The sequence below is a fragment of the Chelonoidis abingdonii genome, chromosome 18 (genome assembly GCF_003597395.2).
Source record: "Chelonoidis abingdonii isolate Lonesome George chromosome 18, CheloAbing_2.0, whole genome shotgun sequence".
Taxonomy (NCBI): domain Eukaryota; kingdom Metazoa; phylum Chordata; order Testudines; family Testudinidae; genus Chelonoidis; species Chelonoidis abingdonii.
In genome coordinates this window covers 12,223,456-12,248,206 of record NC_133786.1, presented here as the reverse complement: position 1 = coordinate 12,248,206, position 24,751 = coordinate 12,223,456, and the positions used below count along the sequence as shown (strand labels likewise).

General features: G+C 46.1%; 1 protein-coding gene across 1 annotated transcript in view; it reads left to right on the top strand.

The window, feature by feature from the left end:
- The window catches only part of TECTA (tectorin alpha), a 95,910-nt gene extending 90,474 nt beyond the window's left edge, over positions 1-5,436 (top strand). The window contains exons 27-31 of the mRNA XM_075073558.1: positions 88-336; positions 1,413-1,575; positions 2,019-2,106; positions 3,355-3,471; positions 4,390-5,436. Coding sequence (XP_074929659.1) covers positions 88-336; positions 1,413-1,575; positions 2,019-2,106; positions 3,355-3,471; positions 4,390-4,490 — 718 coding nt within the window. The 3' untranslated portion in view covers positions 4,491-5,436. The remainder of the gene's footprint in view (positions 1-87; positions 337-1,412; positions 1,576-2,018; positions 2,107-3,354; positions 3,472-4,389) is intronic.
- Positions 5,437-24,751: the final 19,315 nt, after the last annotated feature.

Genomic DNA, 24,751 nt, shown 5'->3' with positions numbered 1-24,751 from the left:
TGTCCCTTAGACCCTATCCATCCCCTCCCGCTTTGTAGAGGATGATCTTTCTGTTGCTTTCTCATGAGCTTTATTTCTCTCCTTTAGTGTGATTAACCTGACAGTCCCAACACAAGAAGGCAGTTTCACAACCAAGATGGCATTGTACAAAAACTCATCCTATAAGCACCCCTACCGGCAAGGTGAAGTGGTTCTAACCACTCGGGATGTGCTTTATGTCGGGGTCTTCGTTGTCGGGGCAGATTCTACCCATCTGATTCTAACGCTGAACAAATGTTATGCAACCCCTTCTCGGGACAGCAATGACAAACTCAGATACTTCATCATTGAAGGCGGGTCAGTGCCATCTGGCAAGATTTTTCTCTCTGTTTTGCTTTTCTTTGGGGATTTAAAAGTCATTGGCTGGTGTAAAGCACCAGATGATCTGAAGCTATGAATATTACAGAAGGGTTATTTCTTCCCCTGATGCATGCATTAAGGTTTGCTGTCCAATACCAAAATAGAAAGCCTATTGATTTGTACCTCTGTGGCTATTCCTAGCACCCTAAGGGAAAAGCCAGAGGTGCTCACGTGTCATGCTGAAGAGCACAGTTTAAGAATGTAGAAGGCGGCTGTAGTTGGACGTCTAGCACTGCCTCTGGTGATGGAGAACTTGGACTCCACGCTATCCCCTAGACAGGCAGATGTTTGCAGATATCAGTATACCCAGTTAACTGTTGGCCCGTTTGTGGATTATTATTGGGAGAAATTCTACGAGTTTTAATGTGTTACCACCTGCATTTGGAGTTAATAACAAGAAAGCTTTGCACTTACATAGCACTTTTCATCCAGGAGTGATTAGGTGCTTTGCAAGGTGGCGTTACCCTCATACGGCAGCTGTAAAAACTGGTGCACAAAAGAGAAGGGTTTAAATGTTCAAAAGTGTCCACTAATTTGGATGCCCAACGCAAGACATCCAGGAGGGCCTGATTTTCAGATAGTGAGCCTGCAAGTTCTACACCTCTGAAAATCAAGCCCCAAGTGTTGCAGACACTTCTATGCCATCAGGATAGTGGCAAGGTTGGGAACAGAACACATTGTACATCTGCGTCCACCACTGAATCATTATATGATGTGGGTGAGTTAGGTAACCGCGCAGTGCTTCTGGAATGCAGCAAATGGTAAAGGGGAAATGTTTTTTTAATAAGGCATGGCCTTGAGCGGCCAAATTGGGGTTTGCATTCTTAACACTCCAGAGCTGAGAGGGCTCATAAGGCTCAAGCTCCCCTCCCACAAAATTTAAGTAACGTCTAGAGAAAAGGATCATTTAGTTTCCCTGCAGACATAACCCACAAGCACTGGGGATCTGGAGAATTTTTTAGAAGCTCGCAACCGTTCCTGGACCCAGCTGAGACTCTGTATTTTCCTCCTAGTTGCCAAAATATTAAGGATAACACCATTGGGATTGAGGAGAATGGGGTATCCCTGACCTGTCGCTTCCATGTCACCGTCTTCAAGTTCATCGGGGATTACGACGAGGTTCATCTCCACTGCGCCGTCTCTCTCTGTGACTCGGAAAAATACTCCTGCAAAATAGTATGTGCGCGTGTCTTAGCGTGTGCTGTGGACCGCGGTGGTGGTCCATGCTGGAATCATTTCCCCAAGGCCACTGTGTGGCAGGAGAATAGTTTCCCGGGGGCTACTGACGGGCCTTGCTCCAAAGGGAGCAATCCCCACTAGATGGACATAAAGTTCCTCTCCTCACTCCCCCGTCCTCCCAGAGCCTGGCACATGATTCGCCCCTGTGCAATTAGGCTACATGGAATCCCACCCTTCAGAACAAGTTCAGGTCCATTGTATCAGAGGAGGGCCAGAATTTTCCCTTAATGATGCTAATCCACCTCCGCTAAAGCCTCAGTGGGAGCTGTGCAATAGCTCTCAATGGGAGCAGGGCCAAATCCAGGGTTTGAGATCAGAGACTAGCGCGCAGTAACCACAAAGCCTTGCAGTAATCGCCCCTTGCATTTTTGTTTGTTCAGAACTGCCCCCAGAATTCCAGGATGGCCACTGAGTATACCAAAGAGCCCAAGGAGCAGATCATCTCAGTAGGGCCCATCCGGAGAAAGCGTAAGTGTGCACAGCTAAGAATGTGGAGGAAAATATTCCCTCCTGTATAAACTATTCTGAACCTTTGATTATTAAATGGACAAGCTCAAGATAAATCATAAATATATTGAGAAACAGGTCCTTCCCTTGTGTTAATAACCCCACCTGAATTTATTACAATAGGAAGCATCCCATTGTAATGGTCCAGTTCTCACCATTTGTTTTTACTTTTTTACATGTACATTTTATGTAGCAGGGCACTAAAACTCAGCTGGTTAGTTTCACTTTCTGGTTCTACTGAGCTAGCAACTCTTTTTAGTTCTGTGTATCACTTCATAGGGGAGAGAGTGTCCCTCGTGGAGCCACTTTCTCCCCCAAACCCCCACGCTGTGTGTCTGCCCATCCATCCCTATGTGCATTCATCCTTCCCCCTTCTCTCTATCCTATGTATGTCTAAGGCATTTCTCACCCTGGACCCAACTTCTCAAAAGCATCCACTAACTCTAGGTATCCCAGTCCTTGGGTGCCCTACTAGAGAGAGAATCTCATTATTAGAAATGCTGAGCACCCACTGCCAGCCCCCAGTGAGGTGATTTCTAGGGCAGTGGTTCTTAACTTGTGTGGTCCACAGCCCCTTGGGGTCTGCAGATTATATCAAAGATTTCCAAAGGGGTCCGCACCTCCATTTGAAATATTTTAGGGGTCGGCAAATGGAAAAAAGTTGAGAACAATTCTTCTAGGGAATGGCTTCCTCCTCAGTTTTCCTTTTCATCCTAACTCCTCTCTCCACCACACCTTCCTTCTCCTCCTACTTCTCTTCCTCGACTACTTCTCTCCACTTCCCCACCATCCTGCTCAGCAGGAGGTTCATCTTTCCTTCTTCTCCCCAACCCACACCCCTGTGTGCTGATCTGGAGGAAGAATTGATAGACAGGTCTTTACCCAGCCCATGGCCAACTGAGATTGCACTGATCAGTGCACTTCGGGGCAGCGATTTTGCCATGCGCGTAAGTGGGAGCAGGCTCTCTGGTCCTAAATTAAGCGCAGTGATGTCCAAAGAATTGACATGGGTGGGTCTGAATCAAAGCCCCCCTACCCTTCAGTGGCAGGTTGAATGGCAACCTAAAGCTGGATGTAAATGCAACAGAGGCGGATGCTTTAATCAAGGAAATGCTTTCAGGGTCATTTCTAGCTCTTAAGCTTTGTAATGCTTCTTTCCGTACAACTGCGTGCAGCTCTCTTCTGAGCCCCTGATCTCTCCTGTTCCAGGGTTAGACTGGTGCGAGGATAATGGAGGCTGCGAGCAGATTTGCACGAGCAGGGTCGACGGGCCCCTGTGCAGCTGCGTTACTGGGATGTTGCAAGAAGATGGCAAGAGCTGCAGAGGTGACTATCTGAAGGGCTGCCTTAGGGAGGTTGGGAATGGGCTTGGGTAGATGGAACAGACGAGCAGCGTGATGCAGATTGGAAAAGGGATTCTTCCTCGCAACCTCCCCTTTAAATCTGTATGGAAAGACAATAGAAAAATAGTCCTGTCCCCAAGCCACAAAGCTTAAAACTAGATCCAGATCAAGGGTTTGGGCCCCTCTCTCCCATTAACCACCAGAAAAATTGAGAGAGAGAGTGGTGAGGAATGAGAACGAAGGGAACTGCTGTAAAAAGAAATGGACTTTGGAGCCCACTGAAATAAATGTGTGTTTCAGAGGCACAGAATATTAAAGGAATTAAAGAGGAAGGAAGCATTGTCACCTAGCAGGGAGAGAGGGATTGGGAAGTCACAGGTCCTGGATTCGACACTGATTCCTGGGAAAGCCATTCCTGCTCGAACATCAGCTAGGTTGGGGTGCTTCCACTTATGGGTACCCAAGTGGGAGATACCTTGGGAACTGATTTTAGCACATCTCCGAGGGGGTGAGCACACACATCTTGTTGATGTCAGTGGGAGCTGCTGGTGCTCAGAACCTCTGAAAATCAACTTCTTGGAATTTCAAATTCACTTGAGCAGGCACTTCTGAAAATGCAGGGCTTTCATCCTTCTGTGCATTGCTTTCCCCATCTACAACAACATCACCTTCATCATGAGGGGGCTTGTGCAGCACCAGGAGATCCTTGGCTGAAGGATGCTATTAAATTGCAAGGCGATATTATTACTATGACTCTCACCTCTGATGGGAGACTTGTGCTGTCACAGTGTAGAAGTTTGACCTTTCGAGACTCTCATGTTTTGATCTCTAAATGATACCTTTGCTTATTTGGAACTGTGCCTTTTTGATTTTCAAAACTGTTCTCTGTCTTTCTCTCTAGCTTCCAGCTGTTCTGTTGGACCTCAAGCCTGGCTCATTCTTCTCCTCGTAACCCAGCTGTCACTATGGCGCTTTATCTATAAATCAGACCTGACCTCATAATCAATTCAAGGCATCTATTTGAAGTACTGTAATTTACTTACTCTGAATCCCTGTAGGATAAAAGCATGTGCCCCTAACTCACAACCAGCAACAAATGCTTTCAACTATCACAATGCTGAAGTCGATTGCCTGGTACAACAATTTAAATGATGCTATGAGCTACTTCAATACAATTGGAGGTAACAGCAGCCAAAGTTTCAGGTATGGAGCCACAGAAGAAAACACTTAACCAAGATCTTCCTCCTTTCTCAAGTCTCCATACTGCAGCCTTCTCATATTTATTTCTGGCACCTCTTCGGCCTCTCTGCTCATAGTATTCCCTCTTGCTGTGTAGTGTTTCCCTTGACTTTGGATCAGGCCCTAAGCTCTGACTAAGTTTCTCTCCTGACTACTCCCTCTAGCCTTGCCTGTTCTAGAGAAATTTACTGGTGTAAGAACCAGTTTAGCCCTTACAGCACTTTGCACCACAAGGCTGTATTTCAATGGGGGTGCAAGAGTTGGTTGGAGCAGGCTAGGCTTTTAGCAGGCTAAAAAGCAGATCAGCCTAAACCGGTTTGGTGCCACTGTGGAAACAGACAGAGGGTTCAACTAGTCAGCAAGGCCTTTTGATCTCTCCCAGAACCCACTGCTTCTGGGAGTGGTGCTGAGAATTATGAGAGGCAAGGAAACTGTTTAGAACACCACTACTGTAGATGCAGGGCGGGGTGTGTATGCGTCTGAAAAGGTTCTTTAACCAATTCAACATTGCTAGTATGGACGCAACGAACAGTTTGAATTATAACTGGTTCAGTCCACTAGTACAGTCACCACCTTCATTTTCCTTCGGTAGCTCCCATGTGTCCCCGACTATCAAACAAACAGTCGTCTTACCCTTCAAACTCCTCCTCAGCTCCTCTTGCAAATCCATTTGAGACCCACATTGCTCTCTATTCTAAGTGTGTCAGTGATCCTGCTTAAGTCCAGTGCTGCCTGTTCATTTTCTTCTCATCCTGTTTTAGTTGGTCACAGCAGGAACATTTTGTGCTCCTAACCAGTGTGTTTTTTATTTTTTACTTACTAGAAAACACCCTGTCTATGACAAAGTATTAACAACAACTGTAATGATCAGACTCAGCACCAGTAACAGCACTGCTCGCATGTACCCCTCATTCTCTCAATTGCAAAACAGCATTAAATTCCTTGTAGCAATGTTCCTATGGAGAGGAGTGAATTGCTCTCATGCTATTTAGTGCTGAGATGATTGAAGGTTTGACATGCTCTGAAATAATTAAATTTTTTGGCCCAAGCTGCTGTTTCTTCCTTCTAACAGTATCTGCACATGGTCTGCAAATGACAATTGCTTGTACCCCAAAGCAGCTTTTAACTACTGATTTTTTCTTGTTTGCATCTCAGTAACCTTCCCCCTCCATCCTTTTTTAATTATATGAATCAGCCAAGTAATTTAAAACATGTTTTTATTCTTAATAACATGTTCAAATATTCTCATTCCTGGGTGCACTGATATGCTCATTTCTTATTTCAACTAGGGCCAGGCAGTCACATGAACTTCATAGATGAAGGCAGAGCTGATTCTTTTTTCCAAGTCAGAAACATCAGCAAGTGGAATAAGTGCTGAGTTTAAGACAGAGGGTAATTAACCATTAGAACAGATTGCCAAGAATGTGGTACATTTTCCATCACTTGTCTTAAATAAGACTCTTGCTGTCTTTCAGAGATGATGTGCATTCATTAATTCTACTATTGGGCTTAATGCAGGAATCACTGGGTGATCCACAAGTCAGAGTTAGACGTGGGGGTCCACCAACCTTTCAGAAGTGGTATGCTGAGTCTTCACTCATTAAGTTCATCATGGCCAATTTTCCATTAATCTTTTAAAGGTCTTTCTATAAGCCTATACTATAACTTAACTATTGTAATAAGGTTTTAAAATGTTTAAGAAGCTTCATTAAAATGAAATTAAAATGCCAGAGCCTAGACTGGCCAGAACCCACGGACTGAGGTGCCACTGAAAATCAGCTTGTGTGTCATAAATTACTTACCCCTGATGATCACAATGATCATTTCTGGCCTTGGAATTCTATTCCCATAATGGCCTTGTAAATGTTCTGTCCTGTGTTGATGCTCAGAAGTCACTGAGGACCTTCTGCATCTTTTTAAACATACATGATGGATTTCCTTCCTTGAGTCTTGTTTTAAATGGAGATACCCACCAGCTGTTTGTGAAGAAAGCTGAAATCAACTCCATTCTCAGTAGTTAAGGTTTTGGCACTTGGCTATTTTATGCTCTGAGGAGGAAGCCTAGTTTAGTGGGGAAAGCAGGGTTGTGTTCTATTTTTGGCCTTCTGCTGAATTGCAGTGTGACCTTACTCCACCAACAATTGCTGTGCCTCAGTTGCCTCTCTTGGCAAAATGGGGATTGCCAATGCTTTAAGATTGCAGGGAAGGCAGCAGGTAAGTTGTATTCAGTGCAGGAGAGAGGGAAAAGTGCTGTTACACCCACTTCAGGTCCCACCCCCAGTGCATGACTTGACAATATAGAGAAACCTCAGGGCTGCTCTAAATTGCATTGGCTATTATCAGCCCTCTGTGGAGTCCTTCTGCTACCTGAGGATTGCAGCACTGTTAGGTCTATGATCCTACAAGAGGGAGTCAGTTAAGCCAGCATTCTGCCTGCTTAAGACTGCCAGACTTGTGCAAAGCAAGCAATGGGGGGAGGGGGTGTCCAGATCCGGCTTAATATATTCTTACTGCAGCAGCTTCAGAAGGAACACTAAGTGCCTTGGAGAAAGAAAATTTCTAGTGTAGTGCTCCCAAACCCAATTGCTTTTAGGAAACGCGAACACCTAAATCATTCAAGGGAGATCATGGAGTTACTTCTGTATCTTCCTCTTTGCATTTCCCTAAAGGACATACCATTGCAGGTAACTTGTATTATACGCCACAACCTATTTTCCCCAGCATGTTGACAAATCTGGGAGGATAAGCTCTCTCAGTGAAGTGCGGAAAGACACCACAGCAGGATGGAATTGTCATGTAATATTTAGCAATCCTTTCACTGCATGTGAATTCCTCTTATGCAATCTCATAAAGGGGCCATCAGTTCCTGGGCTCTGACTAATAGGGCTCTTTTCTAGCCCTGATGGTTGATTTTTGCATGCTGAAGTCTGGCTGATGCAAAAAAGAGCAGCCTAAGAAAAAGGATCAAACCTGCTTTGTACTGACAAAAGCAAGGCAAGAACAACCCTATTCAAGTACATGGCTGATACAGCTACTTGCCCTGTGCATTTTAGAGGATATACTTCCCTTTGATCATGCACTAAGCCATTATATGCAATGGACTGTGGTAACGATGCCTGTGTAATTTGTCTATGCTGAGCCAGTACACAGCTTCAGGGCTTGTCTACACTTGAAAGTTGATTTGGATTAAGGTGGAGTGTAAATTCCACATGCAGAAGCTACTCCTGACTAGCCTGCTTCCCTCTTTTGTTCCCCAGTGGCTGATGGGCTAAACTTCAAATCTTTAACCTTAAGCCACACTCCACTTCCTAGAGAGTAGGAGAGTTTAACTCCTTCCCCCCCAGAAAAAGGGATGTGAACTTGGCAACCTAACTGCAATGCTTTGTTTCTTTGCTAATGCCACTCTGACAGGTAGCTCAAAATGCTCCCATCAGCAGCTTGGAGAATGATCAGCCAACCTTTCCCATGGTAATGCAAGCTGATTTTGTATTAGCTCACCTGTGCAGTCCAGTCACCAACTGTAAACACAGAGTGGAATCTTTAACAGCCAGAACCTAAGTGCCCTCCCTGTCTTGTTCCACTCAGCTTAATGAAAGGGGGAGGGATGGGTGGCTGTTAGTGGCCTGGAAGATACTTATGCTGCAGCGTAGGAGAAGAGAACCCCATCCCAACAGCCCTGACAGGAGGACTGCACTGCAGGATGTCTTAGTCATGACCTGCTGCTGCCTGCCAGCCTGCCAACCACCCATCCACCAGGAGAGGGGAATGCCACTCCATCATGGAGTGGGGAAGAAGTCCAGCCCTGAACTCCTCAGGTGGTTACAACTGTATTAAAGGGACTAGCAGAGCATGCTTGGCTTCAGGCCCAGACTGACTCGCTATTATAACCTGACAAAGCATTCTGGGAAGCAAAGGAGAGCAGCAACCACAGGTAGGTGCGCAAAAAAAAAAAAAAAAAAAAAAAAAACAACACCACACACACAAAAACCAGGCTCAGCCAGGCACAACTCATGTCTCAGGCTCCTGTCTCCCCCCTAGATATCCCAAGCCCCTTCACCCCCTCCTGGAAAGGCTTGAGACTAATACACCAAATAGGTAACTAAGGTAAGCACAGACCAGACCCTTGGGTTTTTAGAACAACGAAAAACCCATCAGATTCTTTAAAACAGAACTTTTAACAAAACAATAAAAGCAGCACTTAGGTAAAAATCAGCAGGATGGTAATTTTACAGGGCCGTCAGATTCAAAAGGATTCCCTGTAGAGAAAACTTTAAAGTTACAAAAAGACAGGGATAAGCCTTCCTCTAGGTACAGGGAAAATTCACAAGCTAGAGCAAGATACTCTAATCCATTTCTTTGCTATTACTTACTATTTCTGTAAGTTAGAGCCTCATTCAGTAGGAGCTGGATTCTTGCTTGTCTTTTGTCCTGAGAGAACAGCCAGGACAAAGCAAAGCCTTCCCCACAGATTCGAAGTTTTCTCTTATTGGTCCTTGTAGTCAGGGCTGACCAGTTATCTGCTTTAACCTTTACAGGTAAAGGGGGATTTTATGCTACCTTTAGCTGTAGGCTTAATACCAGGCCCAAGACCAGCAGCATAGCAGCTGTCCTAATAGGCCTCACCAGCACACTGCAAAGGCCAGACAAGCACAATTCAATGGACACTAGCACCAGCCAGCCCTGAGCCAGCACTGAAGCCAAACATCTGCCACAAGCAGGCATTGTTACCCTGGAACTAAGGGGCCACTAGGGAGGTCTGTACTGCCACAACATCACAGCATTATCCTTTTCTGGTTGGGGGCCAGGATGTCACCACAGGCAATGTACTATGGTGGTTAACTGCTGACTCCCCTATGATAGTAAAATGACCACTGCAGTCTAGCATGGTGCTATTTGCATGTGGTTTGTTATTTCTAGGAGAATCAATCCTTGCCTCCCTCCAGAGAAAAAAGGGAGGGGTTAGACCTAGCCAGGAGATGAGCAAAGTTCCTGTTCCCAAGCAGGTCCAAAGAATCTATGACAACACAGCTGCTCCAACTGGGAGGCTCTAGCACACTGCACATGGTCTACAGCTAGCAAGGATGTGTTAGTGAAAAGAGTCAGCTGTGATGCTAGCAGTGCTGGAGAGGCCTGTGGAGTGGACAGCCACAGAAGCCACCGAGGACCTGTATAAGTTTGCAATGTTCATAAGACTTAATGAGGTGCTCCTCCAGTGTGTTTCAGTATCAAGTATTTAGTTCTAACCCTTGTCAAAAGGGCTGTATGGAGATGGGTTAGGGTTAGGAACAGGAGTGTTGGGAAGAGCCTTGTCATCAGGGCAGGGTTCCCAATAGCTGATGGAAACAGGAGTCACATCCCACCTCACCCTTTCCTGAGAGCAGGGAAAGCTCCCTGCCTCTGGAGAAGTGTACTCCTAAGACAGTGGTTCAGTTTTGTGGAGAGAGGGCTGGAAAGGGCATAGATGCCTAAAATGGAGGGGAGGAAACAGTAAGGGAAGGGAATGTAGTTGGATGGCCTTGGGTGTCTTACAGGGAGTGGAAGGTGAGGAGAGTTTGCCAAGTGGGCATGCTGCCTCTCCTGGAGGGAAGAGGTTCTTGTTAGATCTACTGTAAGGTAAGGCTTAATGAGCACTATGTGTATACTACTATATTGCAGATACCAAGCAAGTCCAGTGTGCCATCCATGTTTATAGCCAACAGCTGATGTCTAATTCAGTGGTGTTAAGTCAGGTGGCCTATGATCTACAGGAGGCCAGACAAGAGGAGCTGGTGCGTCTCTCTGGCTGTGTGTTCTCAGAGAATGGCACTAGACTAGTATTGCAGCCAGAGGGAGACTAGACGATTATGAGCCACAGGAGGAGAATAGGAGAAACTCAGGTGCACTCATGCCAAGGTCCCCCATTGGCAGAGAAGGTGTAGTGAGTTATACCCAGATAATTCTGGACAGTGACCTGCTCACATCCTGCAGAAGTCAAATGCCTCCAGGTCACTGACAATTGACCCCTGGGCAATTTCTCTGACCTCACATGTAGGAATCAGACTTTGAGCAAGAACAGCCAGCCAGCAACAGAGAATGCTGTGGGCTGCTTCACAGCCCTGGCCCTCCCCTACATGGCCCTGTGCTTCAGAGGAAGAGAGAGAAAAACAAAGTCCTGGTGGAGTGGAATATCCCTTCCTTGCCCTGCTGATGGTCCACTGAAGCCCAAGCCTAAGTTTTAAGAACATGACAATATCCCATCTGTCTTAATTCTCTTTAAATTGTTTGCCCCACAACTGTGGGAGACTGTTCCAGAACTCACGCCTCCATGGTTTAACCTTCAGCTTCCAGGCTGTTCATGCCTGTTGATGTCTGTTTAAGACAGGTGCATTTACAGTTTAGTGCTGTGAAAAGCAGCCTGTAATAAATTCACCAGCTACCTCAACTCTCTTTCATATTCCAGTAGATCTTCCTGTCTTCCTCTGCTAGTTTAGTTCTTTCAGATAACATCCAAAGCCTGAAACAAGAGAAATCTCACTTAAAGAACAAGTTGGAGCCGATCTGGAAGAAAGGGAGCTTAATGTTTTCTTTAAACTAAGATATTTTAGTAAGTGTTAAACAAAGGAGACTTAGATGCTGAAAGAAAGATGTATTCTAATTTTAAGAGGTAACTACAGCTACAGCTTTTGTTTCAGCTTTAACAGAAGAATTGTGTCTCTCTGGAGTAATCCAAGAGAAAAGTAATATCCTTTCAGATTTGAGACAGTGAAGGTAGTCTTGAGAAATAGAAAGCTGTAGGTACAGAATCTACAGATTTAGGATTTTAGAGTCTATTATTCCTTTAATGCAGCAATAAATTTAAAATGGCTTCCTATATTGCCATCTAGTGGCTGTTTTTGATATCAATGTATATTGACAGTTTCCATTCTAAAGAATTCCAGGATAAATTCAGGGTTATGTGCAGCCTTTGGGCCTGCAAATGCCACCTGATCTGCAGAGTGAATGCTATAAAATAATGCCATTTTTTCCAAGCAAAGGTACCACTTTGTGTACCAAGTGGCATTTTAAAGACTGTACCCTGGAAAGCATGAAAATGCCATCACTTGCACCTGGGATGGAGCAGTGATGTTATGCAATGAAATGGGCTGTGGGATCTTTATGCCTGTGCAGAGGAAATGGTATTGTGATGAGCAGCATCACTTACAGAAAGTCTCCTGCACAGCTAACTGTGCAGTACTCAGTACAGCTGCCTCTGAAGGATAAAGGGCTGAATTATGTAACTTTCTGGAGAAAGTACACTACAGCAGAGGAATGGGGAGGAGACACTGAGTAATTTAAGGGTTAAAAAGAAATCAGAATATTAGTGGTAGTCTCTCTTACTATGGGAAGAGAGCAGGCTGGGGTTAGCAGAAAACACAACCTTGTCTTGTTCTGTAAAATCTCTTGCTGTTACATTCAACCCTTCATCCTTAATTAGCCCTCCCATCTACCCTGGTGGGTTCCCCCCTTTCCTTGCTGTACAGGAGGAGCTACAAGACAGCAAAAGTTATCGATGTCTAAGAATTCAAGGACACTTACCATCTTGATAAAAGCTTTTTGATGGAAATCTCCCAGTGGAACATTTTCAGAGGTAGTTCGCTGCTGCTCCTGAATGCTAAAGAAATGCCTGATGAGAATATCAAACATCCAACCTGGGAGAAGAAAAGGATTCAGGTAAGGTGTTTGAGCAGCAATGTGGAGGACCCACATCTTGGAAAAAATCAGTAGCTGTTACTCTTTCTAGTTGCGTACACTAACAACATTTCCAATCCTCCACTTAAGGGCCTGGTTCTGCATACCTCTCTCGCAAGAGGTATAGGAAAGCAACCAGCACCGTGGTTCTGCAGATGTTAATGACATGTGAGATACGTCCAGTGACTATGGGCTCAGACAATACACTGCAGTTAATCCAGACAAGTCAAGCCCATGACACCTCCCACAAACCAAAGCTGATGGTTGTGCCATGGTATCATTTGTCATTTTCTGTTACTGTGGTGCCTAGGAGCCCTAGTCTTGGACCAGGACCTGGTTGTACTTGGCATTGTACAACTAGAGCAGAAAGATGGGCCTGCCCTGAGCAGCTTACAATAGTCTTGCACTCATGGTTCACATGAGCAGATTTAGTGCCTTTCCCCTGAGCACCCAACAATTGTGCCTCGAACACCCTGTGGTTAGAAGACTAGTGTACAGAGATAGTGCCAGTTTTTGAAAAAGTCCTCTACCCTATGGAGCATTTCTGGTTTAATGATCATAAGCCATGCTCCTGTGGCCCCTGCATTGTAGTCATGCATGTTTGGGCCTGACCTTATAGCTGTTAGCCTCGCTCCTATACTGAGGCCAAGCCCTTCAACTGGAAGATCTTTGGGGCACAATTTACCTACTATACTGCACCCACTTGGGTGCTACTGCAAAATTAAAGTAATGTTATGGATACAGGTCAAGTGATCTGTCCAAGGTGACAGTGAGCCAGTGACCTGAGCAGGGAATAGAACCAGGTGTCCTGTTTACTTTCTCTAGCCACTAATGTACACACCCTCCAGTTTCTTCTTTTAGTGACACAAATGGTACAGTTCAGAGCAAAGGATTACATGGAAGTGCCCGGGAGGGAAGTGCCCCTGCAGTTTTAAGTTACAGGGAGTACATGTAGTGGTTAGAGTTGGGAATTACAATATTCTCTCCCACATTACTACTGACCTGCCGCATGACCTTGGCCAAGTCACTTAAGCCTGTTTCAAGTTACTTGTTAATCAGGCACCCTGCCATCCAGCTATATTCAAGGGTCAGGCCCAGAGCTGTTGTCTTTGATATTAGCTCAGATTGCACCTGTTATCTGTAGATCTCAATAGACAGGGAAATTGAGGCAGTGCCCTATCCACTAGGTCATGCTGCCTCCCTTGAGTTAATACTTGCCCACTTCAGAGGTGTTGCAAGGCTAGTAACCTTCAAACTACATTGGATGCTCACATTGAAGGTGAGAAATAAGCACCATGTAGGATGGTTTAAGGAGGTGCAGAAATTGCTCCTTCTCAGCTGCTCAATACTCACTGTCTAAAACTGCACTGGAGTTGCCTTCCCCCTAAATCCAGGGGGATGTGTACTAGTCATTCCAATCAAGTGCTCCAGAAGAGAGAGGTCAAGAAGTTGTTTGCTAGCACATGCTGTAATCTGTTAAAGAGAAGCCTTAATTACTTTTCCAAAGCAACAGTTTGGTGCCAGCTGTTCATAACCTCTCTTTATGCTTCTGGAGACAACTGCCCATTCTGCCTGCTGTGTTCACATGCATGTGAACAGAAAAGGTCAGAGCATTGACTTGGCCTAAAATGGCTGCCCAGAGCTTGTTTGAAATTGCTTGCAAAAAAGCATCAGGCTCCCTGGATTATTTAACACCTTTTGAGTTCAGCCACTGAGCCTGGTGGGAAGCAGGCAACACCATCCTAATGTCATGCATGCAGTGGTCCCAATTCTGGGGCTGATCCCTGAGGGAAACTGTAGCAGCCTTGGGGCCACTTCTATAGACAAAATTCCAATAAAACTTCCTTTCCCACCCCATCAAAATGTTTCAGGGAGACTGATTTGAGGAGGTTGCATCAGAAACCTTGTTTCCCCTTGGTAGAGAGACTGGAAACTGAGACCCCAGGCTTGTGGCTCCTTGCCAGCCTGCCCAGTGAGCTGATGGGAGTCAGCTTGCTATTGAGTCAGGACCTCAGAGCCTCTAGGGCAGCCTTCTTGGTACATTCAGTTGCCCTGGAGCCAAGGTGCCATTCTTTTTATGGAGGATGTTCAAATTTGGGGGAGGGGTGTTGTGAAATTGGAACAACCCCAATGATCAAAATATTTAACTCCATGAAACAGAATTACCTCTCATCCCAGCTGTGTAGCCCCTAGAAGCTAACAGGAGTGTAGCCATACCCCACCCAGACAGCCCCCTGCCCCTACCAGCTGGGCCCTGGAGAAGGCTTGGCAAAAGGATCCACTACAGCTGCTCTGTGCCACAGGGGAAGGGGAGGGGGGCAGGCTGCCCCACAGTAGGGCAATTTTCCACCAGCAGGTTAAACTATTGGATGCCACTCTCCTGAAGAGTGGTCCCATGCTCTCCAGTTTGCTAGTAGTGTGAGCAGCCCTGCTGTAATTGAGTCAGACATGGACAATACAGCTAATCAGCCAGGGCCCAGTCATAGCTAAAGCTGAGTCAGCTGTGGAAGGGGAGGACAGAGCATAGCAACCCAGCAGCAGGGGCTGAGTCTTATTTACTTACTGAATGCAGAGGGGGCAGTAGTGATTGCACCCTTGGAAACCCAAAGCAGAACTTGAGGGGGAGAGAACAAAGTAAGGGAGCTCAATGCAGATGAGCTCTCCAGTGCAGGCTAAAACAGAAGTTATGGGCTTCTTGTGTAAGTGATCAGGGGAGGTTTGCTGGCCCTGATACAGGAAGAGACCATGACAGCCCCTTCTGGCCTTCAGCATCTATGACTCAACCACCAGAGCCAATGTTTGCACAGTCCCTGAAGTGGAAGTGCTGAGTCTGGGTCTGTCTTTAGTCACTTAAGGTAACTGGAGCATACACATTTGTTCAACTATTGAAAATTTCTTTTCTCCAAAGGGCAAGCTGAGCTGGGAGCACCAAAGGTAAGCTGCCTACCAAGCAATGAACTGAGGTTCACTTTAACCCTTAAATATCAAACCCATTCCCAGGTGGCTCACCTTCTGGAATCCTGGTGCATTTGAGGGCTTAGAAGTTGTGCTGTAGAAGAGGGCTCTAGTCTGGGAGCAGAGATGGTTCTGGCCTGGAGGAGACAGCAGTTCAGGAGAGTTCACTGGAAGTGCCATGGTCTTCTCCTGCTGCAGAGGACCCAATTCCTAGCTCTGCTACAGACTCAGCCACGTCCTCTCTCCAGGCCTTAGTTCACCATCTGTAGAATGGGGGTAGCAACCTGTCCTGTCTCCACCCTTTCTGGTCTATTTAAACCACAATAGCTTCAAAGCAGGGAATGTTTGTCCAGTGCTGAGTACAACAGGCCCAGAATCTCAGCTGGGGCCTCTAAGCACTGAGTATCTCAAGGAAATAGCACCTCAGGGAGGCAGGTGGGGGCCAGCAGAAGAGAGGCATGGGAAGAGGAAGAGAACTGGCATTGAGAAGGGACATTACGCCAATAAGAAGGTCAAGCTGCTGCCTAGCACACAGCTAGTGTCAGGCTAGAATGAAGCTGCCTGCACCTGCTGCTCTAAGGGCTAATTCACGAGTGTACATGCAGAGGGAAGTTTTTTGCACTTAGTTTAAAACTGCAATTCCAATTAATATCATTCAAATTAATATAGTTCCCTGTAATCTCTTGGAGAGCAACAAGGGGTTAGTTCCACTCTGCTTGCTGCACTGAGCAAGCCCATCTCCTCACTGTTTAGCAATGTGGCTCACTTGCATTGCCCACCATTCAGCCCCTGCTCTGTCCTTCAAGCTCTAATTACCTGAAAGGAGCCATTGCTAGTAAGTACTGCAGACAACCATCTACATACCAAACAGGGCTGTGTAAGCTTCCTCTTTTGCCCTGTGTAGTCTCCCCAAACAAGCTTCTTATACACTAAGGTGTCTACTCAGATAGACACTATCCAGGACAATATGCACTAGGGTTCCTCCCATAGGACAAGGTGTAATCTATACCTTGCCACCCCTGACTTAGCAGATCAAATCTGTTTCTACCTTTGTGCCCAGCCAAACAACTTTATGTTGTGTCTTTCCACCACCTCACTAGTGAGGTGGTTTTTATTGCTAAGGGTAGTGTCTGAGTTCAGTTAAACTGGCAGTAAAGTCACTTTCTGCTGATCTCTGCCCCCACAGGAAGTGAAGGAATCAAGAAACCCCACTTGCTGCCCACTATTGCTTTGCTGAGTAAGCTTGGGTGTCTTCTTACTAATCATGCCTAGAGTGGTGCATCAGGACCAACTAAGCTCCAAGCCCTATTGTGCTAGGCACTGTATCAATGCAGAGTAGTAGATAGTCCGTGCTGCACAGCTTCCAATCTCAGATGAGACACAGGAAAGGCGATAATGTATAGCCAGTGACCCAAGTAATGTCGTGCAAGTGTCATGTTAGTGCCACAATTTCAGGGGGTAAGAATGGGGTTTAGTTCAGAGGTGATGAGTGAGGAGGAAAGGTGGTAAGGCAGAGGAGATGCAGTGCAGAATAGGAGAACAAGAGGGTTGAGTTGCCCATGATAAACAAGGATTGTATCAGCAAGTTCTTGATCTGTAACTTCTTGGCTATTGTAGATATACACAGACCCTGGCTCACCTTCTTCCCTGTGGAAGTCAGTGTAGTTTTACCGTGGGTGTTTTTGGTCCAGGGGGCTTTTGATTGGCATCTGGCTAGTCAAACAGGATGTGGGAGGAGTGGGAAGAGACTTGCACTGAGCAGCCAGATGAATAAATGGCTCATAATGGTGTTAACTGAAATTTTACTTCCTGTCCACTTCCCTTTGGGACAAGCAATGAGGCATTGATGCTGTAAGAGTCAATTTAAAATGCAACCTGACAGGACAATGCATGATCTCAGTTTCGTAAGATAAAACAATCTCATGACTTAAGACAGAACAGGGCCACAAGTCAGGAGATCTCAGTTCTATTCCTAGCCCTGCCATTGCCTCCCTGTGTGGCCCTAGGGCAAGTCACAATTGTGCCTCAATTTCTCAAATTGTCTCTTGTCCACTGAAGTTGCAAGCTCTTCAGGGTGCTCCCTTGCTAGGGGTCTGAATCTTGGTTAAGCATTTGGGGGACATGTGGGAAAAATCAGGCCACTTATTTGGGAGCTTAACTTCAGGCCCCAGGTTTGAAAATGTTGGGATGTGAGCATGTTATCTTTTGTTAAATACAAAAGATATGTTCAAGAGTTATTCCAATACCTTAATGAAACCAGACTGGGATGCCTCTTAATCATGGTCTGCTACTCTTAGTTTCAGATTTATACCTTCTCTTAATTAAGTTCATATGACTGTCCATTTAAAAATCTTCCTATGAATTGTTCTGGATGTACTGTACACTGAACTTGGCTTTTCAATTGTACCAGATGGGCCATCAGTCCTGACAGCTAGTCACATGCAGGTTTCTCACCAGGACACTAGAATTAATTTCTTACATGGAATAACCCATGTTGCCACATGCTTCAACAGTACCTGGCTTTGCTGCAGCTTTATTCTCTTGGCATCGTAGTCACTGAAGACTGAGCTAAGGCTTTAGCATCTTGCTTGACAATGTGGCAAATGATCTCTTGGAGAAGAGCCTCCTATTCCATTTCTTGGAGAGCCTCTGAGCTGAAGAAAACATTCTATTTACATCTGAAGGGATTAGACAGAACTTGCTTGGTAGGCTATGATCACTATGGGACAGAATAGCCAGCCCAGCTGGTTACTGACCAGAAGTCACTGATGGCTGGTCAGTGACCTTGGTGACCCAAGCCATTGGTTCCAAGTCCAGCTAGGAATAGCCAGAAGTCTAAGTGGCATGAACTAGCAGGCTCATGCAAGAGGTTAAGGACCAATTAGTCCCTCTCAGCATTAGAGGTGTTCCTGCCAGGAGAGGACTGACATTGAGGAACTTTGCCTTGCCACTGGTAGTTACAGCTGTTCTTTTGATACCTGGAAGGCTTCATGCTCCAAGGCTGTCAGTCCAGCATCCTCCACAAGCTCCAAAAATCAGGCCTGGTGTTCGTGCACGTGCCTCTACATAGATGAAGACATGCATTTTACTCACAATGCTAGGTAAGGCCATCTGAACCACCTCTTACTATTCCATCCATGCTGTCAGAAACCACAGCCCTGGCTAAGTAGTCTTCAACGAAATCCTTCATGGCACTCCTGAAGGCATCAGCTGACAGATCTGGAACTTCCACAAAGAGCTCATCCAGTAATGAGTTGGGAAGATGCTTTGGAGTGGACATAGACTCCCTTAAATGATGTCTGTTATGACAGTGAAAAAACAAAGTATCTTTCTGAACATGCTGAGCCAACAGGTCATTGTTCAAAGTGGTGTTTGTGTTCTCTTCAAACTGCTGCCACAGTCAGGCATGCCTAGGGAACTAAGTGCCAAGGTCTTTGGGTTCTGTGCCTGGCTTGTGCCCATAATGCCTGAGACCCTTACCACCCCTTGGGTAGTTGTCTCCTTATTCTCAATCTTTGTCCTCTGCTTAGACTTGGTAATGAGGCTGTCAGTGCACACTGAGGGATCTTGTGAAATGGCCACTGCCCACTAGATACTGGACTGAGACCTACCAAACTCCTTTCATACCAAAGCTACTGAATAGTCACATGGTAACTTTCAGTCCCTGCTGAGCTAGATTGGAGCCAATGACAGTCATGAAAGTTAGTATGCCCAGAGCTGCCTTCCTCATGGCTCTGCTTCTACATGCCCTGATACTGGAAGGGAACCAATATTGCCTACAAAAAACAAGGGCTGCTGGGTTTGTGCACCTTACAGCACTACCCATTTGCACATCCTCTTTGCTCCAGTCTTTGAAACAAGTGGGTAAGAATTTTATGCTCATATCTAGCATGTACCATCTGTTCCACATGGACAAAGGAAGTCAGCAAGGAGAGGGGAAATTACGATGTAGGTGATACACTAGCATAACAATGCTCAGCTCTTAGCCACAGATCAAGTGGATTACAAAGGTCCCTATTTTTTAGGATGGGGAAACTGAGGCAGAGTAGTGACATGCCCATGGTTCCTATGCAGGCCAATGGCAGATAGGAATAGAACCCAGGGCTCCTGAGTCCTAGACTAGCACCTTACCCTCTAGGAGACACTATATAGTTTTACCCAACAAAAATCTCTGAAACCACCAGTCAGTTGACCAGCTGAAGAAAACAGCCTTTCCTGCAATCCAGACTGTTCAGATGGCAAACTGTTCTTGAAGATAACAGGATCAATGATCTTTTGGCATGAATAGCCACTCATTAATTCTCAAAGCAAACAAGGAACAATTTTCATTACTCACTGGCATCTTTCCCTTTGATTTCCCATTGCTGGACTTAAGTGGCTGCTGCCTCTGATCCTATCCAACAGGACAGACAGGTCAGGTGCCTTTCTGCATGCACAGAAAACCCCCACAGACACAGGAACTGTTTAAAGATCTTTTGACGAAAAGCTGTGATCCTGAGAGTCATTGCAGAGCCCCTTATTTGGTATGAACCCAGTCACTGAATTAGCTGTGAAATCCACAATGGACCTGAGAAATCAAAGCCACCTAGAGCCAGTGCTGGGTTTACAATGGCACCAGTAGCTCCATGGAACCAGGCCCCAGCCTGCTGCTTCCACTGCATGCCAAGACCCTGCCAGCCTTCTGGCTCTTCTCCACCCCCTGGCCCTACCCCTGTGCTCCTCTCTGCCCCCCAGCTGGACACAGCACCTCTGGCTCCAGGCAGTTGGCTTCCTACCACCTGTGGGACCCTGCCTGTCTCCCCAGAGCTGAGCTGCCTGGGACTGGTGCAGAAGCTTGGCCAGTCTCAGCCAGGTGGAAGTGGGATGACTGTGGAAGGCTTGGCTGGGCCCCTCCAGGCAAGGGTTTTGAGCCCAGCTGGGACAGTCCCTGGCCTGGCTGATGGCACCACTCCTGAGGGGCTGGAGTGTTTCCCCAGCCCTGGGACCAGCTCTGGCTACATTGCTGGCTCAGCCTGGCAGACAGTCACCTCACAGCAGGGCTATTGAGTGTGGCTGCGAGACAGGGGGTGGGGTAGCAGGAAGGTCTGTGTGTTGAGGCAATAGGGAGTGGGGGTGCTGGGTAGTTGAAGTAGGGCTGTGGGCAGGGGTGTGCTGGGCAAGGGTGGTGTTGTGCATTTCTGGGTGAGGTGGAGGGAAGTACTGAGCATAGTGGGTCCAGGGGGCTCTGACCACAGGGAATTGAGGGTTCTGGTGTTGGGCAGGGGGACTGTGTGGCACAGTATGGGCTTGCCTCTGAGGGGAAGGGGCATACTGGCAGCACGGGCACGTGAGTCACTGCATCTCTCTACTGCTGCTTTGTAAATAGTGCCCTTTCACTGGGCTGGGCAGAACAAGGCCACCCCTGCCATGCCATGCCCTTGACTGATGCACCCCTCCCCACACCATGCTCCATTGCCTCCATAGGAATCCACAATGTTTGGTGCCTGGCCCACAAAATATTAATTCAGCCCTGCCTATAGCCAGCCACATTGCAAAAAAATCAGATGCACATACCAAGCTTATCCTAGAATCTGATGTCTTACGACAAGTTTATTCATTGCAAAAGCCCCACCTGGAAATTCAACCCTGTTAGATACAACAAGGAATGAGGAAGAGGCATAGACATCATGCACCTTGATAAACTCTGAAGGTCTCCAGGAGCACATCCGGCACGAGCTCCTCCAACAGAAACTGGGAGAGGAAAGAGTCAACCAAGTTCCAGGCAAGCTGTGTGAGGTCCAAGGAATAGTGGCACAGGGCTACATGTTCCTAGAAGGCAGAGGAAAAGGTTGCAGGAGAAAGAAAGTACTCAGGATACTGACTATTTAACTGAATGAAAACTAAGACCCAGATCCACCTCTGCCAATACCCTAGGGGATTAGGGGAGGAAATCTCCCTAGATATTCCACATCTTTCCTGCACTTACATGTGGTGTTCCCCAGGAATGACCATTTCTTTACCCCCACCCTGTCCCTGCTAGGAACTGCAGGGTGTTAGGACCCAGAGCCTTCTCTGTTCCTGGACAAAGCAGCCCCATTGCAACCATGTTGTGTTTAGGCCTGAACTAGATGTTTACTCAGCACCCCCCCTTCACTGAGGGAGGGGGCTCAGACAGATCAGGGTTTTGTGCAAGAGGCAACAGCTAGGTTGTGTGCTTTTGCCTCTTTTGTGGAAGCAGAAGGGCAAGGTAGTGTGAGCCTGCAGCCCCCTTTCATCTCCTGCTTGTGCATGGATCTCACTTAATGGAGGGTTTGGTGCAGCATTCCCCTGAAATCCTGCATCAGGTAGCAGGACTGCCCTGAAGAGCCATGGGAGTGAGCAGTAAGATGTCCTGGAAAGGGACCAGTATCTAGCCACTTCCCTTACTAGAACTTCTCCCTCTAATTTCCCCTCTGCTCAATTCTAACTGTGCAGGGCAGCTTCTGAACTGAATGCCTGGGATCAGTGTGGAGAGCTCCTGTACTGAAAGCCAATTACTGGCCTAGTGTAGAATGGAAAATGTAAATAGATTTATCCACTAGGGAGAGCTATTTTTCAATCTGCGTAGAGCATCTCCTTCCAGACAGCAGCTCAGTCTTCAATGCTATTTCCATTATAATATATTTTCAAGGTACCGAGGCTTTTTAATTTACTCTAGGCTGAAGCTCAAAATTGCAGGCTTGTCAGCTGATGCCACATCCTTTATTGTGATAAGTGATGCGTTCTAACATTCCCAGCATCTGTCAAATCCTGACATGTAAATTAGGATTGCTCTTCAACACCATGCTTAAAAACATGTCATTTTCAAACATCCATGCCAGTGTCTCCTTTGCTGACTAATGCAGGTCTTGGCTGGCACTAGTATTTGGTAGCCCCCCAAAGGTTGCCATGAACACTTGACAATCCTGGCTAGAGGGGGCTGGAAACTTTTACAATGTTACAAGCCCACAATCCGATAATGTCAAGGTTGTCTTTATGCCAGGCATCATGGCCATGCAGATATTAAGGCAAGGAGTGATCTCTTCCAAAAAAAGAGTCCCCCAGTCACTAAGCTAAGGAAAATGTTAGCTATTGGCACTACAGGGCATATGACAGCTGAACAGTGCTGAATGCATGGAGTAGAAAGTAGCAGTGTACACATGCCAGCTCATAATATATCATTGTTATGGGGCTGATGGAGAGATTATTGGGTGATGTCTGACCTATGCAGGAATCAAGCTAGATCAGTGATTGCTGAGCTTCCAATCTATCAGGTAACACAGCAGGTCCTCATGCTAGTTAAGTAGCCACCACATGGGATAAGAGTAGGTATGGTGACATGACTGGAGATTAACAATACTGGCCATGGGACTCAATATGCAAGTCTGTATTTAATGTGGTGGGGATAGACTGTTTTGATTTGATTTTCAAACCTGCCATGCTCCCTCTAATTCTAACCAACACTTTTCTGATCCAGGTTTAATACCTAGCTGCTATATAGCACTTTATGCTTAAATAGCCAAGTGTTTTACAAAGCAATAAAGCTCATCCCCATTTTACAGACAGGGAAACAGAGCAGGCCCATGGCAGAGCTGGGACTACAAGAGAAACACTACAATGGACCCTTACCTCAGACAGCCTGGCCCTTTTGCCAGTAGAATCGGAGGGGAAGGATTCATTCTAAGGTTTAGTTTAGGCTGCACACAACAAATTCAGTAAAAAATGGCATAAAATAGTAGTTAGAAGGCTTCTAATTTTAAGTAAGTTTCTATTCAGCCCTGTTTCAGTTCACCTTCTGGTTTTGTTAAACTAACCAGTTTTAATGGTGCAACTGAAGGGATGCACAAGAGACCCAGCCTTAAATCACTGAGTAATCAAGAAGTTTTATAGTGAATGTGGGCCAGGGTGTGTAAATTCTGCAATTACAGTTACCTTGGCACAAAGCTTTCCACCTGCGTGTGTGTTAATGATTGTTTGAGAACCAGAACAAACAGTTATTAGCAAACAATGAGCTCATCTAACAAGGAGCTGAGCCACTTGTGCAGCTACATTTGGGCAAACTCCTACTGTCTGACATGCTGCACCACTGCAACGCATGACTTGTGCTAGTACAAGCATGTGTCACTTTTGCAATCTGGTAAGAGCTTGGGCTGAAGCTACTGCTGAAAGCAGGAAAAATACTAACAGGACCTTCCAAGCCAGATACTGGGAGGATTATTAAATTTAGAAGCAGGTTTTTAAAGGTCTTCAGACAGATTATCCAAAATGGCTAGGCATCTCTCTTACTAAAAAGACATCAATGGGAGTTGTATGCTTTTGAAAAGATCACCAAGTTGCTTATCTTCACCTGTAGGCACCTAAATACAGTAACTCTTCACTTAAAGTCATCCCCTTCAATTGTTTTGTTGCTGATCAATTATGGAACATGCTTGTTTAAAGCTGTGCAATGCTCCCTTCAAACATAGCCACCTGCTTTGTCCATTGCTTGCAGGAATAGCAACCCATTGCAGCTAGCTGGCAGGGCTTTGAACCAGGTGGACCAGCAGCACCCTATTAGTTCCCATTGCAGCAGCTGCCCAGCAGGTTAGCAGTTGCAGCTGTCCCTCCCCACACTGCCATGTGCTGCTCCTGCCCTCTGCCTTGGAGCTTCTCCCTTGAGACAACTGCTTGCTAATATCAGGGTGTCCCCCTCCTCCCTCATCTTCCATAGATCTGGGGGACACAACAGGGTTCAGGATAGAGGGAGCTTGCTGTCAGGAATAGCTGTGGTCTCAGCAAGCTGATCTAACAAGGCTGTGTACTTAAAGGGGAAATGTGCATCTCAGATTGTGTGTCTGGGATGCTCTCCTCCTCCCTCCATTCTTGCTGCCTTGTAGATTGAGAGTTAATCCTTGAGGGCTCAATTGCTAGTTCATTGTTTAGCAGCAAGACATTCCCTGGAAAATATCCCACCCTCTGACTCCTCCACTTCAGCCAAGCTTCACAATCGGTTCCAATATTAATTTGTTTAAAACTTAGTGTGCGTATAATATATATATATATATATATAAGTCTTGTCTGGTGAAAAATTCCTTGGAACCTAACCCCCTCATTTACATTAATTCTTATGGGGAAATTGGATTCACTTAACCGTTTGCTTAATGCTACATTCCTGAAAGTGACTTTACATGAGGAGTTACTGTACCTTTCAACATCTGGCCAATAGTGCCTGTCTGTTTCCAGTCAATTTCACCTGGGCTAGATTACTTTTGATGGAAGCCACCTCCCACTCCACTCTTTTTGCAGGTGACTGGAAGGTCTTTGGAGGATACTGGGAAGGCAGTCAGTGACTGATATACAGGAGAGTGCTTTATTGTTCTCAAAGA